Genomic DNA, 14,946 nt, shown 5'->3' on the forward strand with positions numbered 1-14,946 from the left:
ACTTTCGAAATGGCCAGAACTTCGTGATATTCGTATCGGTGCCGCCCTAGGGCGCCCACAAAGTTCACTGCAGGAATTGCGGCTCTGTGGACCTCTGAAAATTGACGTGAAGCTGTTATCAACAATCACTGTTTTGAAGTGTGGCAAATAGGCTGTGAACTATGGAAGCAGCTTTGTATAAAAACAAAAAAAAACTGTTTCTGTGTGGTGGGACCTTCACTTAAGTGCAGAGTTGAAGGTAGCTACTGACATTATCGTAATGATACACATTGGTAAAGGCAACATTTGGAACAAGAATTTTCAGGATGGGAAACGTTTATTCCATAGTTACAGTTCCTTTTTTCACTTACAAGTGAAAAAGCTTTGTACTTTTATAGCTTTATAGCTTTTTATAGCTTTACCGGCAATCAATAGCTCCTTATACACGTGAAAAAAGAAACTGGCATCTCTCGTTAACATGACATTAAAACATTATCTCATCCCAAATGAATGGAAAAAAATGTGAAAAAGTGGAAGCTAGTGGTTTGTATCTAAATAAGCTTACAATGAATAAAGATGAGTGAAGAAAACGTTTAAAAAAAACTCTTAGGCACGTGGCAGAATGTTAACATTACAAAAATTCTAAAGACATTTGTGTTTCAGTTAGCGATATTTCCCCAGAGGATTTCAGATAGGCCCTTAACCTAACTTAACCCCCTTAAGATAAGAACAAAATCGTAGCTGAGTACTAAGAAGCAACAAGAATAAGAAAGTAAGTATCAAGAATTTCAAGAGGGCTGTAGAGATCCCAAATTTCCGACAGATACGAATGAATGCTGCACTATTTTATGAGTTCCTTCGCCACTAAGTTGTCACCTATACAGCTCTCTTGGAATTCCTTTTACTTCTTTTTGCATACCTACGATTTTGTTCCCAACCCAGTTCCGTCGGAGTGAGTGTGGCGCAGTCGCTAAGAGGTTCGCTGTGTCCACATGGTCGATGGTTCGAAACCGCTCCAGTGTCAACTAAGCCTTTCATCCCGTCAGGGTCGATAAATTGGTATAGGACTTGTCTGGGAGGAAGAGGCTCTCTGCGTGGCTATGAACTCTGCTGACAGCTTAAAACACTGACTTGATCAACAGCTGGTCCCTGCAAATCACTGTATAGGTGAATGTGCGTTCAAAAACCTCAACGATTACGAATTACAGTAAAACGCGTTGGCCCATCCCAAGTGGATTGATGCGACAGTGACATTGTTTTAATTCAGTTAAGTACCTATCAAAAATCCTCTGGGGAAATATTGCTAATGACAATTTACTTTTCTTGAGAATTCCTGTAATGTTACAGAGTCAACATATAACATTTAAAAGCCATAAGCGCGTTGGGCCACGTGTCTAAAAGTTGCTTTCACGTTACCTTCAATGCTGCTGTAAGCTTATTTAGATATCATCCGTTGGCTCAAAGGTTTCCACTTTTTCACATTTTCTTATTGATTTGGACTAAAATTGCGTCTTAACGGTGGAGATCCTGGTATCGAGTTTACAAGCATTCAAAGTATCTATTTCCTGAAAAGCAGCGTGGCCGAATGATTGCAGGTAAAGAGACTCCTGTCGGATTTTCGAGCATCCACAATCATAACTCACCACAGTAATAAGCGATGACAAGAATCCTAAAAAAAATTCAATGTCGCCACTCTCCAAATGGATTGCTCCGCTCATTCCTCCGCGGAACGAAAGAGCGGTTGAACGAGAACACCCAGGAAATTTTGAAATTTAGGGAAACTGGCGTGAATGTGGGGTTTATGGAAATCCGGAGAGATATACGCACAATGTTTGTTCTTCTTTATTTGCAATATATTAGAAAATGCACTAATATGTGAGCTGTGATCTACACTGCTTTGTCGTACGTGTAGCCCGACATCTCGCGGCGGCATCCACCAATTTCATCGGTGTTCACGTTTTATCCTTGTCGGATTGTAGCCGCAAAAGTGCACCTAGCCGGTACTACTTCTTCACGACTTTTTTTCACTCTATCCTTTTTAGAAATTTTCGCTCGCAAACTGAAAAGAGAAAGTCTTTCAACGATGATTTTTCCCTTTAAAGGTGAACGACAAAGCATCCTTCACTTTCCATCTTCGAGAGAGTTCGCTTAGCAACTGCAACTACGTTTTTAAGTGCCAGAATAAGTTCTGTCAGTGGTGATCGGTTCTTTTCTAGCCCTCAGGCACCTGAGATTTCGTATTCATTAGCAAAGCGAGAAAATAAAATGAACTGCAGAAAATTCTCTGTGATAGATCTCGGCGGTGATTGATTCGGGGACCGAGTAGTTGCACAACTCTTCTCGAAGGGCTTTCGCAGCCACATTTTTTGCAGGTTGTCCAGAAATTTCCTGCATGGCAGGAACACAGGATGTGACGTTTGCACGGATGTTCACCAGACGAGACATGTCATTTAGGAGAAATGGAAGTTTTTTCAACGTCCTCCACCAACGTGCTACGTCTGCCGCTGCCCTTGAGGGACTCGAGAATTCCTGGCAAGTTTTTTCTACGTACCCAAGCTTTGCTAAGATGCCAAGACTATCCCTCATTCGAGCACTGAGGAAACACCCACGTTGCTGCACTGATCGCTGCCTGTAGTTGATTGATCTATTCTTTTTCCGACAGATGAGTAAAGGAAAGAAAATCACCAGCTCGTAATCGACCGCTATCCTAAATTCAGGCTCAGACTTTCCCATTTGGATCATCCCCATTTGCAGATAGGAGCTATATCATCTTCTGGTGGATTACAACATATTCTTCTTCTCGCCTTTATCTTGTAATCGCAAACAGAAGAGGCGAATGGAAGAGAGTAAGTGGTTCTGTTTTATTTGTTGGCTTCTAATTCTCTATCCATGTGTACTGAAAGTTTTTTTTTAAATAGTAGAAGAATAGAATAGGACAGTATAGAATAGAAGGAGTAAAGGACTAGAGGGTAGTTTGGGATTTCGTACCGCTTTTCCCTTTAAACGACGCAAGGAGAAGAAGCGAGTAAGTTAGAAATAGTAATTCACTCTCGAGGCTCATCAGTAAGGAGGAGTGAATAGAATAAGGAATCAATGTCGGAGTATTTATAGCAGACTAGAGCGCGAGGAGGGATCAATACATATGCAAGTGGTAGCTATAGATTACGGAGATCACAAAGACTACTAATATATTAGAGAATTCTCCAAAATTCCGTATTTTATGTAGGTCAGGATATTTATAAATTATATGTTTAGTACTAATGGAGCACTTCAAAATAGCGTAAATAATAATACTCTTGTCGCAATTTAATATAGGCGAAAAGTTAAGTGAATAGTCTGTCCACAATATCCGAGTAACTACAGTTCCTAGAAATTCGAAGGGTTAATATAATAGCAGTCTTAAGAGTGCTAGAGATGAAGAAGTTATCGTAACAAGTTCTAAAAACAGAAAACGTGTTTTTCTGTCTTGTTTTATTGTTTAGCGTACAAATGATTGTTATAATTATAAATATGTAAGTCTAAAAAAAACAACATTCGTAATTTTTACTACTAATGGTACCCATAAATAATCAATTACTATCAGTGTAGAATATTTTCCTAAGTCTAGCACAGAGCGTGAATGCATAAAAAAGTATTTCAGATGGCAATTCATTGGCATATTTCTACTCGCGGGTTACGTGATAGGTAAATTCAAACGTTTTTATTACACCACTATAAAATGGCAGAGAATCGACCTGAAGAGACTGAAGACTGAACCGAAGAACATTTACGTCACTGCATACTGTCTCATTTTCGATCGGATGTTAATGGGACGGTTTCAACAAAGAACATTTGTGATGTGCATGGAGACGTATTGAAGGTCGCTAAGCGCGAACGCTGGTTTAGAATATTTTTCAGTGGTGATTTTGACTTGTCTGATAGCGTTCAAAGTGGACGCCCTGTTGAGATTGATAATGACGCTTTTAAATCAGTGATGGAAACTGAACCCAAACTGAAAACACTATTCAAGAAGTAGTAAACACTGGCGTTGCGTATACACGTTTGAGTGGTACCCGCTCGTGATTTAACTAAACGCAATCAGGCATTTGAGTGTACGCATGGACCACGTACCAGCTATATAACCTGCGCTGTTACATGGCGAAAGAATCCCATACATTGCAAAAAGGTGCTCTCGTCCAGCACATCGCCGAAGCCTTGAAGGAACCTGAAAGGTTAATTACTGAAGGAAGCATAAATTCTTTGGCAACAACCATTCGTTTCGTGATGGTGAACTGCCGAACACTGTCGGGTTAACTCCAACAAACTAGGCTGCCCAGGCTTTTACGATACCTCCGTGTGCCGTTGGCTGCGCTCCAGGAAACACGCATCAGAGATCCGCCGGTCATCAGTATCGAAGACTACACTATCTACTGCGATGGCGCTGATGAAAAGTAGATGGCAGCGCTACAACTGTGAGCAACGACTACAAAAACCTGGTGAGGCAAGATCCGCCTTTGCACGGGATCGCGGAGGACATAAACTCTGCATCGTAAGTGCCCATTCACCTACGGAAACCTCGGACGACAACGATAAGGACGTCTTCTACGATGAACTCAAACTGAACTGAACTCAATACGTTGTCGGAATCGACCCAAATGCGAAGAACGGACTTCAACAACAATCCGATGTGCTATAAAAATGGAATTATCCAACGGAACGCACATAGGATAACGGCAACCGTCTTTTCGTCTGTTACCTGCCTCTGTTTTGCATTCAAAACAGTGGCAGGTAACAGAGAGCAGTGCTACATGGTAGAAGAGACAACAAAGAATCCCTTCTGCCTTGCTTATATTTAAGATAAAATTAGCAATGATGTGTGAGCAAGGTTACGACAGACGGGTCTGCACTACTCAGACTCAGGTTTCAGATTCAGAGGTCAGAGAAGTGGACAAACTTGAAGAGGGAGATTGTGTGATATCGAGAGTCATCTAACTGATCACTTGTCATTGGCGAAATAGGTAGATCACTATGTACCCGAGTCAAGGAGCTCCTAGATAGACTCGTAAAGTCAAAACCACTAACCTCTCTTTTGGTGCTCATTGCAGGCAGTATTATGACAAAACCCCTTTCAAAATTTCAGTCACAATCTTGGCCTGCGAACCAGAATCAAATCAATCAGTTTTGGTCTGCTTCTCCGACGTTGTCTTTGAGTAACCTGTTCGCTAAGCCGTATCTTGAGAGATGGCGAAACGTTAGCCAGAGTAAAGATCGATAACAATCTTGGTTCTCCTCAGATAAAGTACTACAGGAGCCGATTATGATGAGAAATGTGTTATACTAGCTCAGCAAGCAGAAATATAGGCAGGAAAGACATTTGGGGCGTTTTGGATTCTTAAAAGAAATGCAGCCAATGCATAATAGGAACGAATGCTTATCGATAGTGAGCTCTTGCCACTTGTATTGCTGTGTGATTTATAACTGCCTGATATTGTGTGTTTAGATCAAATCATTTATATCGTCGCTGGCGATCCACACACAGCAATACTCATTCGCTGCTTCACTGAGCAGTGGCAAGTGCGTGCTACCAGCTGCCGCACATCAGCGGAACACTACGTATGAGCTGATCTCAGTGCATATGGCTTCTGTTTTCATTACCTTCAACGGTTATCAAAACACTGAAAGGTTGTGTGAAAATTGACGGAACGAAAGTAGGATTGCTCTAATCAACATCTTTTCGGGCTTCCGAAGACGGCGAAAAAACCGAAATTTCAGACGAATGAAGGTTCTATCCAAAAAAAGTTGTAGACACAGTATTAGAAAACATACACAGAAGTTGCAAGACACAAAAACGTATGAACTATTTGTGTTACTTATTACATAACCATTTTTCAATCATTTCAAAAATTGGGACCTTCTCAATCAATGTTATCTGTCTGGTTAATCACTTTGAGACAATAATAATAATAATAATAATAGACAATATCCTGTCAGCTTTGCATTTCGCCTTTATCCCACGTGCTGTAGTACTGTGGAGTCTGCCGATAAGTCGTCTTCTGTAACCTGTGAGTGTCACTCAAAAGTTTGATCTCTCGATCCGTTACTATGGTAAGAAGCGCATGCTCACCTTAATGGATGTACATTTATCAATCTTCTTGGACCGAAAACACTGATAGATGAGGCAGTTTTCTTATAGTACGCGAGCAAGTAGATTGCGAAAAACTGCCTGATACGTCGTATACAAGTACCTTGTAAAGCCCTCTTTGATTCTCTTCTCGCCCGGGGGTTGATCAGGTATACCTGTCCACGGTTGCAGTGCTGCAAATGACTGGAAACCGGGTGGCCTGGTGCGAAATCTTTAGCAAAAACGCGCTTAATAGAGGAGTTGGATGGCGGCTACTTGGTTTTTCACGTGTGCACGGTGTGAGAGGATTTCCATGGAAGGCTGGTTCAGGCCCTGTTGTTCCTCTGTCGTTGACGTAGTTGCTGTTGCGCTGGTACCACATAAGACTGTGATGCCTGAGGCTAGACACTCGCCCAGTTGGGGACTTGAACTATCAAATGTTACACGTAATAATTTTACCAAACAAATCTTTCGATATTTCAAACTTGACTGCTATAATTCTCCAATAGTCATAGCTGCTCTTGCACTGTTGCCACATAATCCTGTGAGGTTCGAGGATACAATCCCACCCAGTAGAAAAGAGTTGTAAAACTATAATAGAAGTAGAAGAGAATAGAATAAAAGTAGTAGGAAGAGTAGAGTAGAATAGTAGAACACCTTAAGGAACGATGTTCTCTTCTATCGGTAACTATGAAGCCCAACAGTAAACGTAAGATTTTCTTTCTTGGGAGGATAAGGCGTTTGATCGGATTGATCACTCTTCGATTCACTATATTTCGATTCACTTTCGATTCCACTCTTTCAGACTCTGAAGAAAGCGATACTGCCGAAACGTTAGCCATGAATAAAGGATAGTAACAACCTCGTGTCCGACTCAGTTCAGACTCAAATCGGTTATATGTTTTTCAAATGTTATCCAACTCTTATCTACAAACATTGCGCATAATTTGTGATTATTGATACCCTATTTGATTCCGTTCTTTATAACTCTCGTCTCTCACGTTCTATTCGATTCAGTAATTTCGATAACCCTCGCTTTCTACTTTTCTTCTCATTTCCTTGCAACTATGTAGTTGCCTGTGTCTCTATGACCGAGAAACCATCTACGTCGTCCTCATTTCTTTGACCTTTTGAAAGTCAATAAAAGTCCCTTTCTGGGTTTATAAACTGGGCAGTACATTGTCGCAAAATAAGCGAATCCATGCTTAATCGCATTAATGCAGCAAGCAAATTGGCAGGAAGAATTGTTTTTACCGTGCCTAGTCGAGATTTGAAAGCAAAGAAATATTGTGGATGCCTTTCATAGCTACCAGCGTAAGACCGACGTATTGCATCGTATCGGTGCGAAGCATCACATGATGGTGACGGGGTGCGCCTCTTCCATCGGATAGTGATGGATACGATTAAATCCTGTTAGAAAACTTATTTTCCAGTAGTCTCATCGTTTACGTTGTTCCTGGAGCACCTCTCAGGTCTCACTTAGTAGGGATTCAGTTTCTATGCCATTTTTGTGCATATTTAGCGTCTTTTGCAGTTGCAGTCTTAGTAGAATTCGAATTTCCGTCCTAGAAGAAGGCTAGTTACACTCAGTTCTCCAAAAAATGTATACGGAGTACGCCCTTGATGAGACGGAATTACAAAAAACTAATGAAGAAGCGAAAAGGGTGAAAAGTAGAGAAGACAAAGATATGGCGAAAATGAGGAACCTATCAGAATACGTATGGGATTGTCTTCACAAAATGGTACTTTTTTTATGATTAGCTCATTTTTTCCAACAGCATTCATTAAATTTACAGCATATTTATAACATTGCTAACAACATGCACAAACACAACAAAAACTTAGTATAAATTAATCTATGGCAATTATTCAGAATCATTAGCATCCTCGAATCCTAGCTCCTCCGTTTCCGTCTCCCATTCTAGATCTACGTAGGTAAAGTTCCACACTAGCGGTTGTCCAAAGTGATTCACCACAACTTTCGTGGTTGACCAGCTAAAATTTGGAGAATTTAAAGTCAACATGAAAGTAACACGGAACTAGCAGGATTCTCTTCTATCCGCTAACGCTTTGAGGAATTGGGACATCAAGAACTAATATCTATCTAAAATCAGAAGCTTCTTCCATCAAAGACAGTATACTACAACACTGACAATAGTGAAATCTTTCCATGAAGAGATAAGTTGGGGTGCAGATAACGAGTATAAAAACTATCACGGTCTGTTTTCACCAATTGTCTTCAATGGAGAAAAAGCCTTGAAAAGTCGAATTTAACTAAACGGAGCAACTAGTAACTCTGCGAACACAAGCGTACTCACCGTATCTGAGCGAAAGAGACAGCATCAGCAGCGCGGTAACTGTCCACTCGGTAACAAACTCAGGTACACCTGTGCACGCAGATTTGGCGCATTACTAGGCGCCTCGTAGGAGAATTCGATCAAGAAGGCCATTCCGTGCTCTTCTCGAAAGTTAAGAGATTTGAGTGCAACCGTGCTTATACTCGTAATCTACACCATTAACTCTATCTTTTCAAGACCTCAACATGACCAATTTCATGGTATGCTGGTCCTGAGGTAATTCCTATCACAAATCAACAAGTTTTTCAAAAAATTGATTCAAAAAAAGAAAAATTTTCCAAAAAAAATTATCTTTCCTGCTTTTTAAATGGTGGTTCGAGAAAATTGATTCGAAAGACACTGAAAATTCCAAGAAAATTCAGGATTCTTAACCTTTTCGAATACTGGCAGTAGGTCGTATGTTGGTCCCCTCCACGCCCAGAATCGAAGCATTGAAAACATCTCGTAGTTTGTACCCCAAAATAAGATAAGCTGAATATAGAAGACTTGTAGGGGTGCAAAATTTATTATAAATAGTTTTAAAAAATAGAATGACACAGTTTCTGTAAGTTGCTCAAAAAGGAACTCTTCTCACATATGCATTGCATTAAGTGCAGGTCTATCCGCAGTGTCATCCTTTGTGAAGGTGCACCGATGTGGCTACTTCGTTAGGGCAATTTCCAAGTACTTATGCTTTCGGTGCACCTTAATTACCGTAGACATCTACCAATACTATTGAATATTATTATGGGTCGTCTGACTTAATCTTCTCAAAGCGACTTGAAGAATATATGGTTGTTGAGAGCACTGTATATCAGAGTGAAAACAAATAATTTGATGAAGATTTTTGACTGGAAAGCAACAGAAAAAAACTCGTGCCTTGTAGTCAAGTTCAGCATGATCTCGGAATCCCATGCTCTCCACTTCGTGGGTACTATTTGGGGTATTCAAATCACCTCTTGCGGATATTGCTCCCTGGGAAATTTTTTTTCTTGGTTTTCCAACTACAAATTGAGCATTACTACATAGCTCACTTCTGCTGTGTACGGTGGTGGTGTGCATTGACAACGAGCGAACTCATCGTGTGTGTAATCGTTATATGTGGAAAACGCTAACCAGTGTTTTCAGGAATAATCTTTTTGGGAGAACAAAACTGATATAATACGTACATAAGTTTTGTAAGGGGGTCGGTATCGACAACTTTCTTGTATTCCCTCTCGAAGATTCCGAATCTCGAAGATTCTGGCTCGTGGAGAGGAACCCCATTTGTACTAGTCGAACTTTCTGGGCTTGATTAGCGCTATCAATAAAAGTGTTGAAGAGGGCCTATGATCACAGAGATAAAAACCTTTTCGCTGAATCCAGCTATAATACTGATATCCTTGAGAAGTGGTACATTGTAAGACAGTAGGAGTACTTCTTTAAGAACCACGTTACATCTTGCATATCCATGGATGCGCAGAAGAACTGTTTGCTCTTGCTGCTGCTAAGAAACAAATTTTTGAAAGTTCTATGGTGTTTGCTCGAGAATCCACAGCATATTTTTGTCGGGGATTTCTTTCCAAGGCTCAAATAACTTGTAGTCAAGCACCGTCCATTGGTTGTAGTAAATTGCATCGGAATTGTACCGCGAGAATAGCTCGACCCATTTCTTTGGCGTACTGAATTTGTATTCTTGTATAAATTAAGGAGCTGAGTTTTTTTAAAATTCCCTTAAATTCTTTTTGAATTTTTGGTATAGGAGAGGAACACTATTGATCAATTCAATCAGTCACTCGGCGTCGGATTGGTGCGCCGGCGCCAGATGAATATAAAATGGATCGCGACGGTTCCTGCGGCGTCGAAATGGTGCGCAATAACTCCGTGTGCATGTCGAGTGATGGTTGCGGCGGTTTCATAGCCGTGGCCACTGGGCGCGTTGTTTTTCACCTTTATGACTTCTCGGCGTCTCTATTTCCTTCTTCGTTCGCTTCAGGTAGGTAGCGTGCCTTCCTCAGAAAGTGGAAACATGTATCCAAACGGCTGCTTAAATAGTAACGAAGAGTTTGCATGATCTGACGTAGAATGTCATCCTTACCAGTACGATGATGTCCTTCACGTCATTTTATGTTAAAACATCATTCTGTGATAACTGTTGAGGGAAAGCAGCAGGAAAACCCATATTTCGATTAATGCTTTTGAATTTCGTCGCATACTCGTGCTTCATGTCGCTTTGACCCAACTATACTTCTGCGAAACAGATTTGCAATTCTCAAACTCATGAAACAATACAATACCGCTGTTCGAAAGGAACGTGAAGCTCCTTCCCAGTGTTCTCATTCGTATGAAGTGAATAGGTTTCCACAGTATAAATCACAGAGCTGTGTTTTATTGTTCTTAATTTGACCAAATGCCACTGCAAGGACCAATGATTTGATAACAACCGCCACGGTGCTGACTTTATTTTTCTCAAAGCATCAGTCAATCCATCAATGGCATACTTTGCCAGTGAGAAATGATGTCATGACGGTGTTTTTTGCGTTACTTACATATTACGTAGATAAGAAAGTATTGTCATGGTTCTTTGAAATGTCGAGAGGTTTTCCTGATCGATGCACATGATGTATCATGTGGTGGTTGTAGAACATTCTCGAAGTTTTTCCGCAGAAAGTATGTATAGTCGGAGGCTTTCCCTTAACTTTAATCACAATGTCAATTTCACAAGAGCAGCTTCTAGCCATCATCTTCTACGAATGGCAGCACAGCACTGGAGCGACGAAAAAGTCCGCAGCAATGCATTAGTGGAGAGCACCACTACCATCAGGACGGTGCATCGATGGAAAGCTTTCTTCGCGAGACTAGACAGGATCTTCGAAGACAAGCTTCGGTTGGGACGTCACACTCTGGAAGCCTGTGCCATTCTCGACGCTGTCAAAAAGGATCCGGAGGTTGGCATCGGCGGTCTTGCGATGAGATTCGCGTGTGGCCAGTCAATAGTCCTAAACCCTCTTTAGGCTCTCAGCTACAGAAATGTGCTGGTTCGATGGATTCTTCATATCTTGGATGACGGTTGCAGTGCAATACCAAGGTTTTGTTCCTTTCCCTCCCTTGTATCTCCCGCTCATTGTTCGTTGTTCATTCTCGCACTGCGGCATGAGCATAATGGCGGCTAAACGGCGGACAATTCGTGCAGCTTTCGCAGCTCCTAACATCAGTCCATCGTACTCATATATTGGGAGCTGAGACACTATTGTTATTGACATATTACTGTTAATAATGCTACTGTTGCAGATCTACGTATGTTTGTTACTACCTGTTACTACTGTTTGTTATTTGGTCTTTTTAAAATTATTTTGGTCTTATTATGTCTTTGTTTCTTATTTTACCTTGGACTCGATTTGTTTCTTTTGATTTTGTTTCCTTCTTTTGTTTTACTTCTAATTTCATTGTTTTTTTTTATCTTTTTTCAATGTTTTCCTTGTTATGTTTTGTTTATTTCCCTGTAGTTACTGTCTTTGTTTCATTTTCTGCGTTTGATTGTTCTTCCTTCGCTTTATTTTGTTGTTTCGATCCTATTCACTGTTTTCACTGCATTTTATGATTGGTGTACTAACTGTCTCTGTTTCGTTTCATTTGTTTCCCTTTTCTGTTTCATTTCTTTGTTTTCTACCTTGATTCACTCTATCTCTAGTCATCGTCTATTTAGTGTGATTGATAATTGAATAATTGAATGATGAAAGGATTTACATGAATCTAGTCCGCACGCTTTTTTTATCTTACCTCATATTTTCTTGTTATTTTCCATTTCTTGCAACTACCGTATTTGCTTTATACACATTTTCGTTTTTTAGTTTCGTGTTTCGTGTGTTTATGCCTGTACGGGGTCGTAGATTATGGTGAAGAGGGTGCATCCGTCCATTTCTTCCAATTGCATTCCGGGGCGCTATTTTCTTATGCCTTGTGTGCCAACCTTGTGCACCCGCCGCATCTTCCGAGCTGTTTTTACGGCAATTAGGAAGAACCCTCCTTCCCATAATCTACGACCCCGGTCAGGCATAACCCACCTGAAACCCGCACCACCCCATATTCGTGGGGTGATGCCGTTAAGTACAGCTCCCTAATTCATCACAGGGCTGCAGCATTTGGATCGGCGGCTGCGTCGCGGCGCAAAGTTAGGGAGCGATATCCGTTATTTGTATGGTTAACTTCTTTTCTAACAATCGTTAACACCTACAGCCCACATGGTACACAGAAGGATAAATCCTCAGCGTAACGTACATCAAAATAATTGTTATAAAATATTGATTTCAGTAACAATATTGTCTTGTCAAACTTGATTTTAAAGGCAGCATACCACGGATCTGATGTGGTGAGAGAATCCATGACAAAAGCTAGAGATGAAGTTGTAGATGGCTGGATCAGGGGTGGTTCCGCTCATCTCTCCCTAAACGTTAGAACGCTCCTCTATTTAAACGTTCTGGTCCCCTCAACAACCTATTCATATAGTCGGGTCAAAACGACATGAAGCACGGACAGTTGCGTAAGCGGGTGTTTCCGAAGCAGCGCGGTGTTGCGTAGCGATTGGGATCGTGTAAGAATCCTTGCTACCGTCACCCATCTCTGCCACGGTCCCACCTCGATTCCAGCCGTTGTCTCCACCGCATCGCTTCGAGCGCACCCGGTTAACTTAACTCAACTGTCCGTGGTTCATGTCGTTTTGACCTGACTATAGGTTTCACTTGAATGGGAAGTCAGGAGAACTCACTGGCTATCGACCGCTGCAGCTTAGAATTTTACCTGCATAAATACTAACTGAAAGAATGAACGACTGTTCCATCTACATTTAAGAACAATACTGACCATCAAAAAATGTGACACTTGAAATAGTCCTCGTCTCAACTCCGTAAAAGGACTTTGATAAAGAAAACGTCATACTTTAAGCACAATTATTAAGGTTACCTGGTGACAAAAAAACTTTCTGAGAATAGGTGAAACGGTTTGTCTAACTTCTGAGAACGACTGAGGAGGCTTAGCTTAAGTTCAGGTCCTCAAATTTAGTACTCGCGGCCTCAGATGTCTCCACTCTTAAGACTTGCTCAGGTCTCAGGAACTCGACCTTAGTAACTTTTATGTGGTCTTAGCAACTTTATCGAGAGGTGGTTTTAACCAAGATCTGAGCTCTAAGATCCAAGCCTTTCCCTTCCCAACTAGACTATTACAGAAGTATCTAAATAGGTAATGATGAAAAGATGTACATAACATTCCCAGATTATTCACAGACTCGGCAATTTGTTCCAAATTTGACGAGAGAACTTGATGAACCATTACGATACTCCGCGACTCCACAACCACCGTAACAAAATCTGCGCTCTTGTGATGAATTAGGTGCCTGCAGTGAGTACACATAATAACAATTAACACTAACAAACAAGATGAAAACGAAAAAAGAATAAGTAGTAGAAAAAATGGTACAAATTGAAACGCCCGCCATAGTGCAACAGTACAACAGTAAAGTAAATTCTCGAAGTATATTTGAAATCAGCAGCTCATTTACTTTCGAATGGTACTTTCAAAATTTAATTCTGACCACTTCCAAGAATTCCGACGGTTTGCGACGGATTTTGGGACACAAGTTAGTAGCGGTGTTGTATAACATGTAGCATGGGATTTTCATCATAGGATTTAGCTTCTCCTAAAATTGACATAAGTGCACATCTCAGAGCAGCTACACTATTCCTTGCTGTTATTTTCAGAGCTCTTCTCGTGCGAGATAAAGTGCATTGATTTTTAGCTGCCAGAGTTTGCACATTATTTGCGGGTGTGATGGAGAAGAAATCCACTCGACCATGTCGAACGGTGCGGACTGTCACGAAGACATCTTCTAACTAAGTAAATAAAATTTTTTGAGAAAGGTGCACTGTTTGAAAAGATGCAGCGTATTGAACATGTTCTTCTTTTAGACGGGCCTTGCATACGAGTTTTTTTTTCATCATTTCAAAATTCGAAGCTTGACACCTCGAAATGCAAGTTGCAGTTCTAGTTTATGAGATTTCTACGGAAAGTTACTTTACAACTGAGCAACAAAAATTCTTCATCAACGAAAACAATAGCCTTCGGTTGATACCTGAATAATCATAAGCCTATGATTATTTAAGCATCAACAGAATCAGCAAAAAAAAAATACTAGACACCTGACGTAATAAAATTTACAGAACTAGCAAAAATCAGTTTGCCTTTGTTTAAAGACAACAACTGCTGGAAATGTTCATCTCCCTTAAGCTGATAATGCAAGTTGAAGAAACGCTCGACAAGCAGCGCAACAATGCGTTGTTGATATAGATCGTTGGCCCACCAATCCGACTTCTGAATCCACTAAAAGAAAGATACTCTAGGAAGAAAAAAATATCAGTGCTTTATTTCAGAATTTCTTCATCCGATTCTAGTAGTTATCATACACGTTTCCAGCATATGGTGGAAAAGTACCGACGCGAAATTTTTTATGTTGAAACATGGCATGCCATGCCATGTTTCAATGCAGTAAATTTCTCGAAA

General features: G+C 40.7%; 2 protein-coding genes across 2 annotated transcripts; one reads left to right on the plus strand and one right to left on the minus strand.

Moving 5' to 3' along the window:
- Positions 1-2,223: 2,223 nt before the first annotated feature.
- On the minus strand, positions 2,224-2,565 carry RB195_011553 (uncharacterized protein; the record flags this gene model as incomplete). The annotated part of the gene is made up of 1 exon (XM_064193015.1): positions 2,224-2,565. The coding sequence occupies one exon, from the start codon at positions 2,563-2,565 to the stop codon at positions 2,224-2,226; it is 342 nt and encodes a 113-aa protein (XP_064050598.1).
- Positions 2,566-11,066: 8,501 nt separating this feature from the next.
- RB195_011554 (uncharacterized protein) lies at positions 11,067-11,408 on the plus strand (the record flags this gene model as incomplete). Its single annotated transcript, XM_064193016.1, has 1 exon — positions 11,067-11,408. The coding sequence occupies one exon, from the start codon at positions 11,067-11,069 to the stop codon at positions 11,406-11,408; it is 342 nt and encodes a 113-aa protein (XP_064050599.1).
- Between the last annotated feature and the right edge of the window lie 3,538 nt (positions 11,409-14,946).

This window comes from Necator americanus, chromosome III, assembly GCF_031761385.1.
Source record: "Necator americanus strain Aroian chromosome III, whole genome shotgun sequence".
Taxonomy (NCBI): Eukaryota; Metazoa; Nematoda; class Chromadorea; order Rhabditida; family Ancylostomatidae; genus Necator; species Necator americanus.